This window comes from Vanellus vanellus (assembly GCF_965231255.1).
Source record: "Vanellus vanellus genome assembly, chromosome: 2".
Taxonomy (NCBI): Eukaryota; Metazoa; Chordata; class Aves; order Charadriiformes; family Charadriidae; genus Vanellus; species Vanellus vanellus.
In genome coordinates, this window is record NC_138906.1 from 124,186 (window position 1) to 145,148 (window position 20,963).

General features: G+C 42.6%; 1 protein-coding gene across 3 annotated transcripts in view; it reads right to left on the bottom strand.

The window, feature by feature from the left end:
• The window catches only part of SMARCD3 (SWI/SNF related BAF chromatin remodeling complex subunit D3), a 69,471-nt gene that overhangs the window by 13,290 nt on the left and 35,218 nt on the right, over positions 1 to 20,963 (bottom strand). For all 3 annotated transcript variants that reach the window (XM_082479615.1, XM_082479613.1, XM_082479614.1), the window contains exons 5-8: positions 6,540 to 6,662; positions 4,632 to 4,727; positions 4,033 to 4,134; positions 1,883 to 2,044 (exon numbers count right to left, since the gene is read on the bottom strand). In XM_082479615.1, the coding sequence (XP_082335741.1) occupies positions 1,883 to 2,044; positions 4,033 to 4,134; positions 4,632 to 4,727; positions 6,540 to 6,662 (483 nt within the window). The remainder of the gene's footprint in view (positions 1 to 1,882; positions 2,045 to 4,032; positions 4,135 to 4,631; positions 4,728 to 6,539; positions 6,663 to 20,963) is intronic.

Sequence of the window (20,963 nt, forward strand, 5' to 3'; positions counted from 1 at the left end):
AAAGCCTATATGGCTATAGTAGTTCCGGTGTGTGAGGTAATTCATTCAATGATAATTTTTCAGCCCGCACTGTATTGTGTCATTAGATATAACCACAGGCACATCAGCACAGGATTTAGAAAAGCTGTCATACCAAATGAGAAGACTGGTATCTAAAAGGGAATGCTAGAGACACTGATGTGTTATGTACTGCTTCCCCAAGTGATCTGCGCACTTCCAGCTATGACCATGATTTTTTTCCCAGGAGTTACATCCCTAAAACTTTATAGTCTACAGAAATATCATCAGACTGGAAGGCATTCCTAACCCGATTCCTTTACCCTCCATATCTCAATCTTCAAGTATTAGGGTGAAAAACAGAAAAACCCCACTCATCATGAAATGTTTCATTTGATTTAATGACATTCATCTTCCTAAGTACTAATATCAGTTTTAAAAGCAAGATTAGCTACTTGGACAATTTTGCCAGAGCCTTACGGAAAACAGTAACACTCAAACCAATCCCATTTGTGATTTAAATCTATGCAAGCATGGCATTCTTATGAAACTATTCCAGATTAGCTAGCTCTTGCAGGGAGTGAGGTTCAGTCTCCTAGAAAAGGAATCTGTTACTTCTCAACTCTCATCTGCTTAATCTTCTCAGGATGGGAAGACAATTATCAGGTCTGATGGTATTCCTGAAGAGTTCTAACACAAAGGAGACCTATGAGCTCAAAAGCCTCTGATGAGAAACAAAGAGAAGATGGTTCCAGCAAGCTCTTATTCTAGCAAAGATCTTAAGCTGAAAATTAAATAAGTGAAAGTGAGAAGGCCCTCCTGCTTACCGTAAGTAAGGTATGAACTGCTGTACTGGATCAGGCAAAGGATCTACTACACATCTACCGCGCTATCCTGTCCTTGATAGTGGCCAAAAGTGGATACTAAAGGAAAAATGTAAGAACAGTAGAAAGATATACTGCTCCTTCCCCAAAAAAACTCTCCCAATCTCCACAGCTTTGAAATTACCTTGCATTTATAACAGCCCAAGATTTTTTTTTCCATTGGTTTGTGACTTTTGGAACCTATGATAGAATCATAGAATCGTTAGAGTTGGAAGGGACCTCAAAGATCATCCAGTTCCAACCCCCCTGCCATGGGCAGGGACACCTCCCACTAGACCAGGTTGCTCAAACCCGGCTTTGAACACTTCCAGGGATGTGGCATCCACAGCATCCACCACTTCTCTGGGCAACCTGTTCCAATGTCTCACCACCCTCAGAGTAAAGAATTTCTTCCTAATATCTAATCTAAATCTCCCCTCTTTCAGTGTAAAACCGTTCCCCCTCGTCCTATCGCTACACTCCCTGATCAAGAGTCCCTCCCTGGCTTTCCTGTAGGTCCTTTTAATGCTTTCGAAACATCATGCAGATCATTGAGGGTATTTTATAATCTGAAGTAGATTTAGGAAAAAATAGCTTTCCTAATTATATCTTCAATGTCTTCTGCCCTTCATAAACAAGGAAAGAGAAGGGAAGAAAACAGGTCTACATACGAATTGGCCATCAGAATCAGCAGATTGTTTCATGTTTCTTAGTACAAAATGATACAATGGAGGGAAAAAACAGTAAAACAATATAGAGAAACAATTAGAGAAAGTCATCCTGGAAACAACTTATGTGGGAGCACTGAATGTGTCAAACACCAGATGCGTTTTTTTGACAACACTAGCACATGGGGAGGGAGCTTATTATGTTAGTTGTAGTGACTGTTGAAAGCCATTCAGTACTGAAGATACTGGAAATTATGAGAGGAGATGAAAATCAGTAATTTTCATCCATCCAAAATTTGCAGATGGATATTACAGTTTGCCTCTAAAGAGCTACTGTGTCCAAAAAGGCATTACCTGCTGGAAGTACTTGTCGCAGTTAATGTATTCCTTATCATGGGAGTCCTGCAGCTTATTTGTTTTGATGTACTGCCAGAGAGCCTGGATGATGGCTGATCGGGTCTGTGTGTGTATCCCCAGCAAACGGGCTAATCGCGGGTCCAGTTTAAACTGTGGAGGCTGCAGCAGAAAGAGAAGGAGATGGAGATGGCAATAGAGAGAAAAGCAGACAGATACACAGGCATGAAGTTTCAGCTCTAATTCTCGGGCGACTGTTCCTCAGGAGAAACACCTCATTCAATAGCAGAGATTGCAAAAATACAAGTTGCTCAGACATGTACCACTGTTGGTGCTCTGGGAGAACTACGTCTAGGGTTTGAAAAGAAAGAGGGACACTCTACACATGCTGTGCGCAGACTATCACATGCTTTAGATAATAACGTGCATGCAGACTCAGGAAAAAAATTTCCTTTTTGACATGGATGCATAATTTGACTTTAGGGAGTGGGAGAAGAAAAGGAATGGTCCTTTCTGTGAACTACTGGAGGTTAACCACAGATAGACAGAATGAAGTCAGGATGATGCTTCTACTGTTGCTAGTAACTGCTCAGCTGCCTCACATCAACAAAGTACGTTGGAACTCCTGTTTTTCAGGCATGTTCCCACCATTCTCCTGCATACAAGAAACTCTACTCAACTAGTCAATGGAATATATTTCTTCTCCTGACCTCTGCAATACAACTCTTCAACTACTCTGTTCTGCATCTCTAGCAATATACATTTCTTGGATACCTTGGAGTTTGGTGCCTCATCAAGTGTCCACCCATACTCAAGTTTAATATTTGCCACATCACAAGGCGAGGATTACTCTGTCGGGTGCTAGGTCACCCAAAGCTACCTTTATAACAAATCAAGACTTAAGGATAAGAGAGCGTCTATTTTTAAAGCATAAATTTATAATAATGGTGAGCATAACAAATATCATTATATTGTCTTAACAATAAAGATTCTCACTGGGTATATCAGCATTTCAGTTAGCTCATATGCTCCCTAAAATTAATAAAATTTTCTCTCTGTTAACATAAAATGGAGTGTCTTTATCCTGGATAGATGATATTTGCATGGAGGGAAAAGAGAAAGGCACAGAATGAGTTCTTAAAGTTATACAATCAAAATATATCCAAGACTGAACTGCCACTGAAAAGAGAGATCGCATCTCCTCTCAGTGCATTTCTATCCACTTCCTTATGAGAGCAGCATTTCTTTCAGGGATGGTTTCAGTCAGATTAATGAACTCCACAACTGCGAATCTCCATCATTTGTGCCAAGGGGATAGAGACTGTGGCAATGCACACTCACAACTGAAATGAAAGTGTTTTTTTGGAGCAGCTCAGCCTTACAACAGCTTAAAACAGTTTGAAACTGTGCCCAGGAACCTCTTTTATATTCGATCCCAAAGCGGAATAACCTAATTTTGCCCATTGGTTTTTTTTGTTTCCTGTGACTGGGATAAGGGAACTGATTTGGAAGTAAGTTTTGTTAGCTTTCAAGTGGATCCGTTCCCTGACTTGTTTGTGTTCATCCCACAAATACTACTCGTACAATAGAACTAATACTGACGACAGAGAGGAAGCAGGAATGCCTAACAAGGCCTAAGAGTAATGGCCCGTCTAACCCTGGCAGGGCAATGTTGTCTTATGCCAGATTAGGGTGACAATGTAACCAAAACTTAACAAACCAGGAAAGTTGTGTAGTCTGCTCTCAAATAAAGGCAACCACAGCTACATGGCTAGTTCAGGTACCACTAGCAAAAGCCACTCCTTTGAATTTCTGTGCAGGATCACACACGTAACTCACGCGCAACTTATTTGATTATTCTCTAAGAAGCCTGAGCTGGAAATTCATATTCTTTCTGCAGGTGGGCAGTGAAAATACTAATTATCATAGTGCCAAGAAAAAACATTTTGCTAGATTATAATAGAAATTTACTTGATGTATCCCCTTTACATTTCAAATAATCTGTCAGTTTAGTATCATTCTAACCAAAACCGACTATGTGACATTCTGAATCCAAGTATATTGTTTTTTGGTATATGTGACAGGATGAATTTGCTCTGTTGCACTATGTCCCAATGTCTGTATTTTCCAAGCAAAAGGAATGCACTGACCTGGTAGTCCAGCATGAGGAGCAATGTGCACCGCACGCTGACATCACCGGGTCTTTTCACCTGGAAGCCATCTGTCTCCTGTGTTGTGGGAGTTCTGTGCCACTGCCCAAGGGAAAACCAAGTATGATGGTCAGTCTTTTCTTCACTAATGTCCATTGAGGTGCATTTTGCCCAATACACCATGCAAGAATAAGACAAGTACAAACCTTCTGAAGATCTTGCAATTTTTTTTAAAAAAAAAACAACCACAACAACCTCCCCCAAGTAATTTCTTGCTCTGCCCTTAGAATTCAGCTTTGGTGCACAAGCTGTTCTGCTGTTAGCATGCTTTACTTGTTAGGAAAAATGCGCACTATTTTTTCATCATTTCATACATTCTGTTCTAAGATGTGCACTACATCGCTACTATATCTATGTTTTTAGCCTATATAGATTCTGTTAGTAAACATTCTTAAAAATAATGGAATTTTGAAAACTTTGGAAATACCTTAAATGAGATAATGAAGGCAAGGAAACTCAAACAAGGCAGACAATGGGCACATAGCTGTTTATCTGTGCTAGTATCAGGTTTTTATGCAAAGGGTGCATGACCTTCTTACCTCCACAAGATGGTTGTCTGGTCCATACAGGTCTTTGTCCAGTTCAATAACCAAACTCTTAAAAAAGGATGAAAACTTCCGTTTTTGTTTGCTGAGCTGTACAATCAGAAGAAACAGAAATGTTTAAGGATCCATCTATTAGCTTGTGTTCTATGCTTCCTTCTCAGCCTTTCTTTTTCTCTTGAACATTAATTTCCATATAGACCACAAGTGTGATCAATCTAATTGAGATTTCCCTCTGACAAATGCAAGGTAAAATGCAAAAATCTCAACAGCGGTGGAACAGTGCACACTTAAGGGGAGATTTCCCCAACTTTCTTAATGTTATTGAAAATGGCTGGCTTGTAATGTGAACACACCACCTGTGAGAGCAGGCCACGAAACCGATCTGAGGGCTGGAGGACCTCTGGTGTGAGGACAGGCTGAGAGAGTTGGGGTTGTTCAGCCTGGACAAGAAAAGGCTTCAGGGAGACCTTAGAGCCCCTTCCAGTACCTAAAGGGGCTCCAGGAGAGCTGGGGAGGGACTTTTTACAAGGGCATTTAGTGATAGGATGAGGGGGAATGGCTTTAAACTGGAAGATGGGAGATTTAGATTAAATATTAGGAAGAAATTTTTCACTTTAAGGGTGGTGAGGCACTGGCCCAGGTTGCCCCAAGAAGCTGTGGCTGCCCCATCCCTGGAGGTGGTCAAGGCCAGGTTGGACGGGGCTTGGAGCAACCTGGGCTGGGGGGAGGTGTCCCTGCCCAGGGCAGGGAGGTTGACTAGATGATCTTCTAAAGTCCCTTCCAACCCAAACCATTCTATGATTCTAAGACCACTGTATATCTTTTATTTTAAGAATTCGTTTTCTTTGATGAATGCTAATTTCTTGGCCTGATTTATCAGATGACACTAAATTTTACAGAATGATTACACACTAAGTAAAATGATTTCCTTTTACATTTTGCCTTTCCACTTAATTATCAGTATTCACTATTTACTCCACAGCTCATACTGTCTAAATTAAAAACTGGGAGGCCTATAGCCATATAATCTGACTTTCCATAGAATACAGTCCACAGGATTTCAATTAATTTCTTCCTATTTAATGCAGAAAATCTTTTAGAAATACATCCTCCTTTGACTTAAAATTTGCCAGTAATTGAGAAGCTATTTTGTTCCAGTAAAGAATCTCTTTCTTTGTTAAAATATATGCTCTAATTTCTAAACTGGATTTGTCTAACTTCAATTTGCAGGTGTTGCACTTTGTCACTCCTTCATTCTCCAGCAAGATGATGATTCTGATTCATGTACAGTTATCTCCAGACAGACTGATGTGCCTTGAAAGACTTGCCCTCTCCATACATGCATGTTTTCCATCTGTTTATCCTATCAAATACTTAGCTTGTGACGTCTATTCAAACAGGTCACACCTTTATTAGCAAAGTTCAGCCTTCCCCAAGGAAAGCTAAATCCATCACTGAGGTTTCTGAGGACTTCAGAATGACAAAACTTTTCTTCCATCCTTGCTCTGACCATCTATATATCCTCTTGTCCTCCCTAAGACAGAACTACTTGCCTTTCCTTCTTATCCTGCTCTTCGCAAGAAGCAAGCATCACGGCTCTCATGTCCTGAACCATGCCATGGCTTCCAACACAATCATCTCAGCCCTGTTCTCTCCACCTCCTCCTACCTGTCCTGTCCTTAAGTCTGCTCTGTTTCCTGCTGCTCTCCCTGCTCCTTCCCAACATTCCCATCACAGCCTTATCCCTCACTCTGGCTGGACATGGTGCCTTCCCAGCAGCAACAAGCCAGCGCTGCGATTCAGAGATGTCTTGTCTGAGTTGATGTCCCCAGTAAAGTTAACCACCCCACAGGACAACCTCTGGATCCTTGCCCTCCCCAGTGAAGCACAGGTAAGTCGTACGTCATCCAGGAGCTTCCCCTCCACTCGCAGCTCCCATGAAGCAATGCTGCCATCAGAGTCATCAGCGTCGGATTTTGCAGGATTAAATGTGTTGGAGATGTAAAGTCTCAGTTTCCGCTTTTGCTGTTCCACAAATAGAGAAAAGAAAAGCACACATCCAGTTTAAGTCCAAGACCTGAGGAAGCTACAAGAAAGGTGACATATGTTTAGTAGAGAATCTGCATATTCAGTACAGTTGCATCAGGTTATACCAGAATTTAAGATTTGGTTATGTATAAGAAAATGCACTGAAGAGCTGAATCTGAGACTTCCTTTCAAAAACTACTGGCTATACAAACTTGCTAAGATCCACCATAAGTGGAGAAAGACAGGAGGTTGCAGGGCCAAGCCCATGAGGCTACACAACCTGTACTTCTGGATTAGATACTTGAGAGATCATTGTAAGAAAAGCACAGTATGACACCCTTCCTGTCTAGATCCTAGCTAGACTGCAAAGACTCAGCAGGAAACCTCAACATGAATGTCTTTCATAGTTGCATCAGTTCAGATTTGTAAATGGCAGTCACAGATACAGCTTATGCTGCAGACTGCGTGCCAGGCACATCTCTGCCCGTCTTTGTTCTGCCATTGTGCAGAGCCTGGTAACAGCCTTCCTACAGACACACACCCCCAACCCTGTTGCCTCACCTCCCTCTTTAATTGCCTTTCACCCTAATCAAACATTCTGCAGCTCCAACTGGCTGTGAGAGCTGAGTGGAGGAAAGCACTGCGCTTCATCCCTAACCTGAGCGCTCAGGTCTGAGAGATACAGTCGTGCCAACCCGTTGTCATTGTCACAGGCTGTCTAAGGTTTCCCAATCACTGTACTGGCTTACGGCTACGTTATTTCTCCGTGCCCTTCTCTCCCATGCACCGTGTGGAAAACCTGGCCATTAACTCTGATTCCAGAAAAGATATTGCCAAAAATTTCTTTGGGACTGTAATCTCAAATATCTGTTTATACTATAATGACAAAAAAAAAGGATACAGTTGTCAAGTTGATGCAGTCAAAACAACCTTCATACAACGTAAGAAAGGAGTAGCCATGTCAAGCTCTTGCACTCACACACACATACAGGAGAGAAGCAAGTCGCGTACATCAGGTCAGGAAACTAAAACCCTAATATGGCATAGAGGAGTGTGGGAGGCAGAGATGTATGGCTGAAAAGGAACAAGAAAATGACTACGTTTTGCCAAATCTAGGGAAGATGGTGACAGAAAGGTTTGATGGAAACGGAGTGTCAATAGTACGCACTGAGAGGGAAAAGTATTTTCAACAGTACCAAGAGTCCATAAAATGGCAGGTTGACACAGACAGGAACAGGCAGATAAACAGGCAGAAAAATATTCCTGGAAATCCACATTCTTTCTCCACCCTTTCCCACAGGATTTCTGTTGCTAAAGTGCTCTTTTATTATACAAAATATTTTTTTAATGCCCCAGAATCTTTATTTGGTATAAAGGACTTGTGAAGGACTTCACATTTCTAAATTCACAACTCTTCAAATTAACCTGCACATTTTATGCACTGTTCGTAAATTTTATCCCCACCTGGATTATTTGCAAAACTGTATCTATATACATAAGCAGCTTTTTTCTTAATAGTTCTTCCTGGATACTCTACTGATATTTCAGGTTTATATCACCGATTCCATTTCCTCTTCTTTTGATTTCCAAATTATCTCCATTCTCTCCTTTACCCGAGAAACTCCTTCTTTTCTCGTATCTCCCCATATCCAGATAGGAACTGAGTCTGTTTCCTCTGAAGTCTGACATTTCATCACTGAGACCATCCTCTGCAATAACATCCTTACTCAAATCTAAATATTTTAGGTGTCCTCCTTTCTCCTAGCTTTCAGGCTCTAGTTTCCTTGCACAGTCCCGCTAAAACCAAGTTATTAACAACATCTAATTCCACTGGGAAATACAAAATACTTCTCCTTGATGCTTTCCACTATTTCCCTTTGCTAACCCCTTATCATTTTTCTTTCAAGTCATGCACAAGCCAGATGCCAGATGCAGTTTCCATTGCAGAACTGGGCTCCCTATACTTCCTCTGCTCTGCCAAAGTCAGAGATTGCATATCATTTGTTTGTTTCTCTCACATCTCTCTCTCCAATTTACAGTGTTTTCTTCTACACAGCGGATTCTCTTTCTCAAACGTAATCCTTTCCTCACTGTAAACCCTATAAATCAGCCCACTTCTTCCACATTTTCATCAGAAAGGAACTTAGAAAATAGGACAAAAGATAACTTTAGAGATAGCCATTCTTTAGGATTTTTATTCATAATTACTCTATGTATCTTGATTTTAGATCGAAAACCATTTAGCCTTTTACTCCAACATATTACAGACGCTACTGACAACCTGTAAGTACTGTGGAACGCTGAGCCTTTAGTTTCTGCTAAGCAAAGACATTCTATCAACGAGCAAAATGTGTAACCTGCACCCTGGGGGTTGTCTTCAAATTTTGGCCCTAAAGGTACTACAAATTTGCAAGACTATTAAGGCAGTGATTGTCTCCCAAACACAACCACAGAAAGACCCTTGCTTCTGGCTGATAACAAATATCCAGGACATCGGTCAAATAGGGCAACTGCACAGCTGCAAGAGGAGCCCAATGCCAAATGGGTTTCATATCTAATAAAAATCTTTATTAGAACACAAAGCAGAATAAGGGAGCATAAAGAAGGAAAAAACTCACATTTGCCAGGTAAAATGGAATAAATTAAAAAAAAAAAAGAGGTTTTGTAAACCGGATTTTGTGTGCTCACAGGTCCTTGAAAACGTTTCGTTTCTTCAGGCTTGCTCTTATTCCAGCAACTCTGATTTCCTGGGTGGCAGAAAACTCTGTAGGGTCATTTCTGGCGAGACACAGAGAATCCTCGCTTTTCACTCCTTAAGGTCCAACTGTGTTTGTGCTATTGCCTTCTCTCAGGAGACTCCAAACTTCTGCTTTGTCTTCCAGCTCCTTACTCAGCGAGGCAGTCCCTCACCCTTTTGCCTCTCTGACTGCCCTACCCTGCACTCCAGCGACACAACCTCCACCTCCCTCCCAGGGCTCCACCAGACCAAGTGCACCTTAGGAGATGACAAACACCATCCTCCCTTCCTACAGCTGAGCCGCCTTTCAAAGGAATCTGCACAGGCACACAGGTGTCAGCCATCACAACTGCATAACCAGTAACTCTCAACCTGACCCACAGGTGCAGCCAGACCTGCCAAAGGCATTCTGGTAAGCAGTCTAAAAAAAACATGAAAAAGGCATTTGGCTATGAACATTGCTTGAACAGCCAAGCGTGTCCTCCTCTGTGCAGTGCTGTACTGACCCAGGAACATTCACACCTCCACAACTACCTTCCTGAAGCTGCTGCCAACGTGTCCACCTCCTGCTTGTTCCCTTATGAGTTGCTGACAGAACAAGAGGGAATGGCTTCAAGCTCCAACAGGGTAGATTTAGACTGAACATTAGGAAAGAATTTTTCACAGAAAGAGTGGTCGGGCATTGGAACAGACTGCCCAGGGAGGTGGTTGAGTCACCATCCCTGGATGTGTTTAAGAGACGTTTAGATGTGGTGTTGGGGGATATGGTGTAGGGGAGAACTTTGTAGAGTAGGGTAGATGGTTGGACTCGATGATCCCAAGGGTCTCTTCCAACCCAGACAATTCTATGATTCTATGCTGCTCCATTTTTATCTTCTTTCTGCCCTTCCCAGAATTCCCACTACCACCTCTCCCTTACACACGTCTGGCGTTGCCAGCACCACTGGCTCCTCATAAAAGCTTCCTGGGAACAGCTCTGCACAAGATGTTCTGGGGGATGACCATCTTACCTTCCAGTTCCAGGAACTAGATAATGGCACTTGAACTTGTCCTGCACACACTTACCACCAACAGTGGTAATACATGCTTCAAGCAGTGGCATTTAAAGAAAATACATTTAGAAATATCTAGCAAAACATCAGAACCATAGCTCTACAAATGAGCACTTTCTTTGGACCAGAAGGCTCCTTCTGCTCTACCATGACCATTGTCCCGTCAGCTGTGAGACACCACCATCCCACCTGATGATGCAAGATCCTGGCAGAGATCCTTCTGAAGGGATCTACCCAGCAAGTAACAACTTCAGTGCTCCCAGCTATACTGCTATCATAAGGACGTCCAGTCCTGGGAGATGTCAGCTCAGAGATGATATAGGTAGTCAAAACAGAGCTCAAGGAAGAACAACAAAATGGCACTGGCTGGAGTTTTATAGCCACTAAACAGACCATGAAGTCTCCCTGGCTGAAGACACACATCCCAAATCACTGCACGCAGTTCACTTATCAGTACTCCTGGGTTCCACAATAATGTCAAGTCCATATCCAGAAGGCTGTGAGTGAGATATTCTTCCATCTATAGTGGAGCAACTCCATCTCATCCAGGCAGCAAATGACACATCATCAGTTAAGTGCAACCTGGTTATTTTGCAGTTTAAATACAGCAGCGCAATATACCTGGGCAAGAAGCCATTGCCTTTCAACAAATTCTGCCATTTCTTAGCAATGCACGTTATAGCACAGATCTAAAACCTATTCTCCTCTCTCTATGGTGGCTTCTCAGAGAACAGAAAAGCAACCAACCCAAACCTGTGGCTTGTTTTTTACTGGTAGGATTCTCAGCAGCTTAGAGCAAAAACTAAAGAGAAAACACAGAGGTCTAGGGCAAGAAGAAAGCATCACATTTCATCTCCTCAGACACACTGAAACTTTACCACCCACAAAGACAAAGCTCGATGAGGGGGAACTTCACAGAGAGTCGATCAACGTTGTGAATAAAATAACCTCTTGTCCAAAAATCAATAAATGCTTAATCTGCTTATTCTCTAAGTGTAAGCTACACATCTTTAACATGCATCTTTGACTTGTCTTCAGCAAAATGAACTTGAAACAACAGTCATATTAAAAAGAAAAGCCTTCCCCAAAAAGCACAGCATTTCACTTACAATTTCTCCTTGAGAAAAAGAACAGGAAAAGAAGCATATGTGACAGAAGAGTGGTCATGTCAGCGATGAACTACTGCAAAGGTCTCAGCTATGACAGCAGCACAAATGGCAGGAGAGCTCATGTGGAATGAAACAGATCTAACCGGGAGGCTGACAGGAATGCTGGAGCAGCAGAACTACAGCTTCTTCTCTCTCCAAGTTCTTCAATGTCATCTTCACAGAAATCAATACAGCTTTAAGTTGAAGTAAATAGGTTAAATGCTGGAAATCCATCAAATCCTTCAGAAAACTACTTCTGGTTTATAGTGCCGCATTTTTTCAGTTTCTGTTAGCATTAAATCCCTAAAAAGTCAAATCATAAACTGAGCATGTGAAGATACCATGATCTGTGAGATCCTCAAGACAAATCTCCATCAACTGCTGAGGTTAAAGTTTCCTTCAGCGAACTCTCAGGCAGGACACAATACCTCCAGGACACTTTCAGGGAAGCTGTGATTGGGATTTCAAACAAATTAACTAAGTTATCAGCAGATAGTCTATTGCTGACTGTATGAAGGAAATCTGGCTGCCGATCCTATGAATAGCGTTGTGTTAAGAGTTCTTTATGCACATCTTAAAGATGGATTTCTATGTACCTCAACACAGCATAAAAACCTCACACATAAAGCACAAGAAAGACTAAAATCTGTGTTTCTGTCTTTGCATACAGAGTAACTGTTTCATGGCCTCACAAAACTTTTTAGGAAAAAAAAACAGCGGAAAATAAAGTAGCAGAGACTAGAAATCAGGAGACAAAAAGAACAATGACCACTAACAACAAATGTTCAAGTCTGACCATTATAAAATAATCAAAGGAAACAGGGAGTGTCCATATCAGAACGGGAATACAGAGGTAATGCTCACACAGAGTACCAGCAAACCAATATGTCAAAATTTTTAGAAGAAACAAAATTAGTTAGGTAACTCATGCCAACAAAAGATGGACTAGAACTTAAAAATGGCCAATCCAAAGCAGGAAAATCAGTAACTTGGTACAATATGCAACTATCAAGCATACTAAAAGGAACTACCCAATATTTACTGAGTTCAAAATTGCACCAACACATGAAAAAGACCTGTAGACAGTTCTCTAAAAACTTCAACAAAAAAAAGACTTCAAAAAAGAGTCAAACAAATGTTATAGAGGAATTAAATGGAAAACGGTATGCACAATAGTCTATAAATCAGTTATAGCAGCTTCTTTGGCAGGAGGGGTATACTGATGGGTAATAAGAATAGCTTTCTCTTTCTCTACAGTGATTGGGATAACTGATTTTTTTACCTAAGAAAACAAAACATTAAAGAACCTGAAAGACCTATTTAAAATATGGGCTGATCTAAAGAAGAAGATTAGGTGTTTGTGTTAGGAGAGGTGTACTACTGGACCTGGTACTGACAAACAAAGAAGGACTGGTGGAGGATGTTAAGGCTGAAGGCAAACGGGGCTGCAGTGATCATGTGAAGATTGAGTTCAGGACTAAGTGCAGTATACACAAAATGACAAGTAGGGTCGAAACCTTAAACTTCAGGAGGGCTAACTTTGATCGCTTCAAGGAATTGCTTGGACAAATCCCATGGGAGAGGGCTCTAGAGGGTAAGGGGGCTCAAGAGAGCTGGCTGCTATTTAAGCGTCACTTCCTCCAAGCTCAGGATCAGTGCATCCCGAAGAGCAAGAAATCAGGCAAGGGAAGAAGGAGACCTGCATGGCTGAGTAGGGACCTTCTGAAAAAACTCAGGTGGAAGAAGGGAATTTACAATAGATGGAAGAAAGGGCTGACCGCTTGGGAAGAGTATAAGAATGCTGTCAGGGTATGCAGGGAGGAAACAAGGAAAGCCAAGGCAGCCTTGGAATTGAACCTGGCAAGGGATGTCAAGGCCAATAGGAAGGGTTGCTTTAAGTATATAGGAGACAAAAGGAAAACTAGGGAAAATGTGGGCCCACTGTTGAATGAGACAGGTGCTGTGGTGACAGATGATGCAGAGAAGGCGGAGTTGCTGAATGTCTTCTTTGCTTCTGTCTTCACTGCTCGGGCCAGTCCTCGGGAGACCCAGAGTTTGCAGGTAAGAGAGAAAGTCTGGAGGAAGCAAGACTTTCCCTTGGTTGATAAGTAACAAGTTAGAGATCAGTTAGATGGATATCCACAAGTCCATGGGGCCTGATGGGATGCACCCTTGAGTGCTGAGGGAGCTGGGGGAAGTCATTGCTGGGGCGCTCTCCATCATCTTTGAAAGGTCCTGGAGAACAGGTGAGGTGCCTGAGGACTGGAGGAAAGCCAATGTCACTCCAGTCTTCAAAAAGGGCAAGAAGGATGACCTGGGAAACTACAGGCCGGTCAGCCTCACCTCCATCCCTGGAAAGATGATGGAACAGCTTGTTCTGGGTGTCATCTCAAAGCACCTGGAAGAAAAGAAGGTTATCAGAAGTAGTCCACACGAATTCACCAAGGTGAAGTCATGTCTGACTAATCTGATAGCCTTCTATGATGGGGTGACTGGACAGGTGGATGAGGGGAGGGCAGTGGATGTTGTCTACCTTGACTTCAGCAAAGCTTTCAACACTGTCTCCCACATCATCCTCATAGGCAAGCTTTGGAAGTATGGGTTAGATGAATGGACAGTGGAGTGGATTGAGAACTGGCTGACAGATAGAGCTCAGAGGGTTGTGGTTAGTGGTGCAGAGTCTAGTTGGAGGTCAGTAATGAGTGGTGCCCCTCAGGGGTCAGTACTGGCTCCAGTCCTGTTCAATATATTCATCAATGACCTGGATGAAGGGATAGAGTAAACTATAGTAAAGAGAAGAGCAAACTTGCTGATGACACAAAACTGGGAGGAGTGGCTGACACGCCGGAAGGCTGTGCCACCATCCAGCGTGACCTGGACAGGCTGGAGAGTTGGCCAGAGAGAAACCTTATGAAATTCAACAAGGGCAAGTGTAGGGTACTGCAACCTGGGGAGGAATAACCCCCTGCACCAGTACAGGTTGGGGGCTCATGGAGAGCAGCTCTGTGGAAAGGGAACTGGGAGTCCTGGGGGAAAACAGGATGACCATGAGCCAGCAATGTGCCCTGGTGGCCAAGAAGGCGAATGGCATCCTGGTGTGCATCCAGAAGAGTGTGGCCATCAGGTCGAGGGAGGTCATCCTCCCCCTCTACTCTGCCCTGGGGAGGCCACATCTGGAGTACTGTGTCCAGTTCTGGGCTCCCCGGTTCAAGAAAGACAGGGAACTGCTGGAGAGAGTCCAGCAAAGGGCTACAAAGATGATGAGGGGATTAGACCATCTCTCTTATGAGGAAAGACTAAGGGACTTGGGTCTTTTTAATCTGGAAAAAAGAAGATTGAGGGGGGACCTTATTAATGCTTACAAATCCTTAAAAGGAGGGTGCCGGGGGATGGGAACAGTCTTTTTCCAGTGGCGCCCAGCGACAGGACAAGAGCTAACGGGCACAAACTTGAACATAGGAAGTTCCATCTTAACATGAGGAGGAACTTCTTTACATTGAGGGTGGCAGAGCGCTGGCACAGGCTGCCCAGAGAGGTTGTGGAGTCTCCCACTCTGGAGACATTCAAAACTCGCCTGGACGCTGTCCTGTGCAACTGGTGTAGGTGCCCCTGCTCTGGTGGGGGGGTTGGACTAGATGATCTCCAGAGGTCCCTTCCAACCCTGACTATTCTGTGATTCTGTGTTTTCCTTAACTCACAAGGCAAAAAGCAGAACACATAAATAATGCCACAAGACCATAAATTCAAACCTGATCAATGGAAGTAAGCTATACAAAGCATAATGATCCATCGTTAACCCACAGAACTCATTCTCACAGAACACAGATTTAAAACTTACAGGTTTTTATGCCTGAAGAGACTTTATTGTCCAGCTCACTTTCCTGTGCAACACAGGGTCTAATCAATCAGCAAACAGGGCAGCTTTTTAAAGGACATCCAGTGTTGACTTAAAAACTTGACATAATGAAAAATCTATTACATCTCTGATGTCTTGCTCTAGTGGCCAGAAATACGCACATTAATCAGTCTCAATTGGTCTATTTCTGAACTACTAGCGGTTGGATCAAAGCCAAAAGGTCTTAAAAAAAACCCAAAAAAAAACCACAACAAAGCACCAGGGAAGGAGCTAGACTGGCTATATTACATACAGATCCCAGGAATATCCAGTCATATCAATATATGAGAATCTTTAAAAAAGTCAGACCTTTCTGTGTCTTTATATAAACTAATGTCTGATTACTGGAATTTAGATGGAACTGTTACCTACTGTAGGAAGGTGACAGACACCCTTCCAATGAAGTATTTAGCAATGGAACACATTATCCAGAGAAGTTGTGGAGTCTCACACCTTGGAGGTATTCAAAAGCCATCTGAACATAGTCCTGGGCAATCAGCTCTAGGTGGCCCTGCTTGAGCAGGGGGGTTGGACAAGATGACCTCCAGAAGGCCCTTCCAACCTCAACCAATCTGGGACCCTGGTTACTGGTCACTATTAGTAAGGATGCTGATCCACCCCAGCCTCTGATTCCTGTTGACAATACAAGTGGGAGAGGGAGGGTCATTATGCAAGATTTAACCATGTTCTCATCAAATACTTAAGCTAGTTTGTGATGGGTTAAGAATGCACATGCACTTTGCCTGTTTGTGTCGAGGCTGAGGAACTTTTTTCCCAGTGCCTTGATTCAGTCCTAACTAGTCAAAAGCAGCGTGGTACGGTACGGCTGTGGGCACAGCCTCTGACAGTGAGTAACTACCCCAGCAACGAGCCAACCAGTAATGCAGAAACACATGTTGATGTGGTCCCATTGAAAACTCAGTCCTCTCAATAATAATATGTATAAGAACCCACAGATCAGTACAGAGAAGACAACCTAGGAACTCCTAGGGCCAAGTTCACGGGTGTCCAAAACGAGGTGGACTCACCAAAAGCCCACTGACGCTGAGGTGACCCTCAAAGATTGGGTGACTGCAGATCAATACACATGTTAAGGCTAAGGACAGTAAGACAACCACCAACCATGACCCAATTCTCCCAATGTATAACTGCATACTAATCAGAGGATATATCTGTTGCTGGACTGATCTCATGCTAGGGAAACTGTAAGCTATTTGGCTTTTTTTTTATAATTTTGTAAATTTTATGATTTTATGGCTGATGATTAAAGATGAGAAATTTCCCAATAAAATTCCCTCAATAAATTGTTTTGTTTAAATTGAAATTGCCATAAATTCAGTTTTCCCTTCAACATATTTCTACTCTAAATGGCTTGTGCAGACATTTACCCTGAAGAGCTTTAAAATATCTTATCAAAACCACTGAAGTGCTTGATGGAGTACACCAGTGGGCCACTGAGCTGGCAGCAACAGTAAGTCCAGGTAACAGGTCTGTATCATGTAATGCTTTTCAGAACCCATGAAGATACAATTTTAAAAATGAAATATTTGTTTCCCCTCCTTGATTTGGAGGACTTCTGCTTTTCTGACAATTATAACCTCTTTCTAATTTCAAGCCTAACCCTTATTCAGTCACCTTTTCCCCATCTGTTCTTGTGCTGGGGTTGTGCTTCAGCCAAAATGTTGATACTTTTCTTCCCCTCCACCAAAAAGACAGCCACTCCAGTCCCTCCCATTTTTTTTTTTGTCTTCACGTATAAAACCCGACTGACATTCACAAGGTGAATCTTTCTTTCTCTAGGTTGTTCCAGAAGCTCTTTTTTTGCATGATCATTCTAGTTTGAACTGTTCATTTTGAGCATCAATGACACTGTATTACCACTTTAAAAACCACACGACACGTCACTGAGGTCTTCTGCAGCAACACTACAACTTTTCCGTTGCTACGGGGAGTTCTAGTTACTGACCTGTGCTAAGATTTCTTCTCTCAGTTGAATCACATTAAGTATAAGATTGTTATTATCAAAATAATAAACCTCACCTTTAATGAGGTTTCAGACCAATTGCCAACTGTTTTATAGAAGCAATTCCTCCAATTAATCCCAGCCAGCAGCAAGACCAACATGACAAACACAGAAAAGGAAATACACAGCCCATGTGCCACAAACCTCAAAATGCAGAGAGGAATCTACAAGGGCTAAAAAGTGATAGAGCTGCCACTGCTCTCAGTTACCTTAAATTTTCTTTAGTAATCCCCACCTCTTTCTCTGTAACATCCCATGAAGAATGAATAAAATGCTTTGCTCAAGTTCGCATAAATGACACCTACTGCCTTTGTTGATTGAAATGAGTGCAGATTTGATACCAGGAGCTCAATGACAGTAGGGTTCAGAGTATGACACAAAAATCTCCACAAATTGTTTGTTCGTCTGCCCCTAAGAATATCCCCTGAATGCTCCAGGCTGAGGTCTCAGTACATGGAAAAGATGAGAGTCTCTTAGAACGAGAGAACTGCAGAGCTGAGGCATGAGGTGCTGCCGATGCGAGGCACGCTGAGCAAAAAACCCAGTCTTGGGCGAGAGGGCAGAGGACCAAGCAGAAACCTTAGACATTTCAGAAAAAAAATGCAAATTCGCTTCTGCCAATATCCAATAGCAATTCCTCCATCATCTTAAAACCTGAAAGTGGTAAATCTCAATTTACAAAACCAGGGAGAGAGACATTATGACTGTATTCAGATGCTACTACTCTATTTTAACCTAACAATTGAGAAGCTGGGAGTAGATTGTTAGTTTGCAGAACTGCAACTACACATTGGTCTGGTAAACTCACACCAGTTCATTGTGAAAGAGCGACAGTCCCTAGAGAGCAGTCTCTGGTTTGGGTGAGACCAACTATTGTCTGTGGTGCCAGGGCTTGAAGCAGGAGCCTTGCTTGTGGGATGGGTCACCAGATGCCCTTCTTTCAGCCAGGCGACCCCTGATTCAGGTCTTGGGATGAAAATAATCTCAGTCTGAAAATTATGTTTACTTCTACAACTGACTAGTTATCTCAGGCTTAGACAACAGAGAGAGATAGGCACTTTTTAGGGCATGATTTATCTATATTCTTTTCAATAGCTACTTCTGTATGAGAAGAACTGTGCCCCGAATTCCACTGCCTATACTGACTAAATCTCTTGACTATAAAGGGAGCCCAGAGAGACTAGCTTACATATAAATAAATATGTCAATGTCTATACTTAGCCTAATAAATCCCACTCCCAAAGTCCACCATGGCCCTAGCTGTCCAGATTTTCAGTAATGCATTCTTCTTTAATGACATCTACTCGTCGGGAGTTGAGCCGTATGGTTTCCGTTTCCTTCAGCCCATGGAGCTCGCTGTACCTGTACCTCCAGCCGCACAGCAGCTGAACCGCCCTCTCTGCCTGACTCCCTCCTAAAACATCCCTTCTGGAATTCTGAGCACATGAGCGGGTGGGTCTTCCGCAGAGTCAGGACAAGGACTCCTGCGACGAGTGGCATGCAGCAAACGCTGCTCTGCGGGCGAGGAATTCCGAGACTCTCACAACTGACGCTGTCCAAGAATGCAGGACTGGCAGAAGAGGAGGAGAGAACACGCTAGTGCCCAACAGGCAGAAAAAGGACGAGGCAGGATCCAGACTGGAAGCGCTGGTGGCTACGAGGGGCTGCTGACAGCAGCAAAGTGAGCTGGCAGGTGGTGAAGGCCGTCCCCCCAGGCAGCCTCCCGGCCCTGCGTCCCCCCCCGTTTGGAGCAACCCCACAGCCGCCACCTGCCCCAACAGTGCGGCCGCTCGCACACGAGCCAACCCGCACCAACGGGCCCAGCGCACTTCACGCACTGTCCTTGATCCAAAGCGTTCGAAACACTTCCCCCTAAAATTTCTCCAGAATAATTAGTCTTCAGGCAGAAAAAAACAGCCTAAGCAGCAGTGGACCATAAGCCTGTAGTTCTCAAAGACCGTTTCTGGCCACAACTCAGTCACTGTGACCAATATGATAACCGCCATCACAACTGAGCGGTCCTGCACTTTCCCTACATACCACCACATACCTCAGGCAAATTTAAATTTTTCCCAGGATCACAATCCCAGTTTGGGAACCGCTGTTTTAAGGCAAATACTTCAAAATTACAAGAGCTTTGATAAGGTATTTAAATGCAGAGATAATTTTTATTGCTGTTACCAATGCTCCAACTATAACAAAATGAAAATACTTAACATCAGAACAACCCAAATTTATCTCGGCTTAGCTCTATTTTGACAGGTCTTGAATTTCACAGCTGCTGCACACTAAGTCTAGACATGAATTTGAAAAACATCTGTTTGATCATTCTTTAGATGTTAACTAGCTGAGTAACTGATATTTAAATTATGTTTGCTGAGCCCTAGACAGAAACATAATTTTCTGACTACAGTTTCTGTAGAGTGTTGTGCCACCTACACTCTTCCCGTCACAGGCCCTGCATATCTCCAAGGTACAGCTTAGAGCTGGAAACTCATATACTGGTCAATGCCCTAGTTACAGAGCTTGCCACAGAATAAACATCCTCCTGTGGATTTATCAATGTGAGCCTAAGTCTTCAATTACTTTTAAACATGGCCAAGTTCCTAGCTGGTTTAAAATAACGATGTTCTACCCACATTAAGAAGCTAAGATGTATTACTCCTTCTGAGAGTCCAATCTACTATACACAATGCTTGTTTACTACAAACTTGTGATTTAAAACATTCACACTTCGGTTTCCTGTTTATAAAACAGATATGTCAATGTGACTTCATTTTTTCCACTTTTTTTTCCTGTTTCATATATATCAATTGGAAAAGCACCAGAGGTAAAAGCCTTCCACACCGTATCAGATACCTGTACAGTGACAAACAGAATGGACTCTTGGTCTTAGTTGGGCTGATACCCATTCCGATGGTACAGACTGCTATATGAACGTGTGTATGAGTGACAGCTTTACTTCACAGTAGACATACAGCTACAAAACTCTTCATACTACAGGATTTACTATATGAATGAGTAAGAGATTCAATACAGTCACAAGAACTTAAACAAGACATGAAAAGAAATTCTTCACAATGACAGTGGCCAAACAGTGAATCCTCCATCCTTACAAATTTTCAAAACTCAACAAGGCCTTGACAACCCTGTTTTGAGCAGGAGGTTGAACTAGGTGACTTCCACACTTTCCTACTACCTAAACTTTTCCATGATTCAGTTGAATAGATTCAGAAAACTTAGGAAAAGACCATTTCAGTAGGATATTATGAACACTGGAATGCTGGACTCGATCTAATAGAAATTGCAGAAAATGTCATCCATTCTTTTCTTACATGAATCATCCTTTTATAGACTATGTAAACGTGTACATTTTTGCAGGATCTGTAACAATTTTTCTGTAAGTAATTCTTCCCATTATATGTTCTGTTGTCCCACAAGTT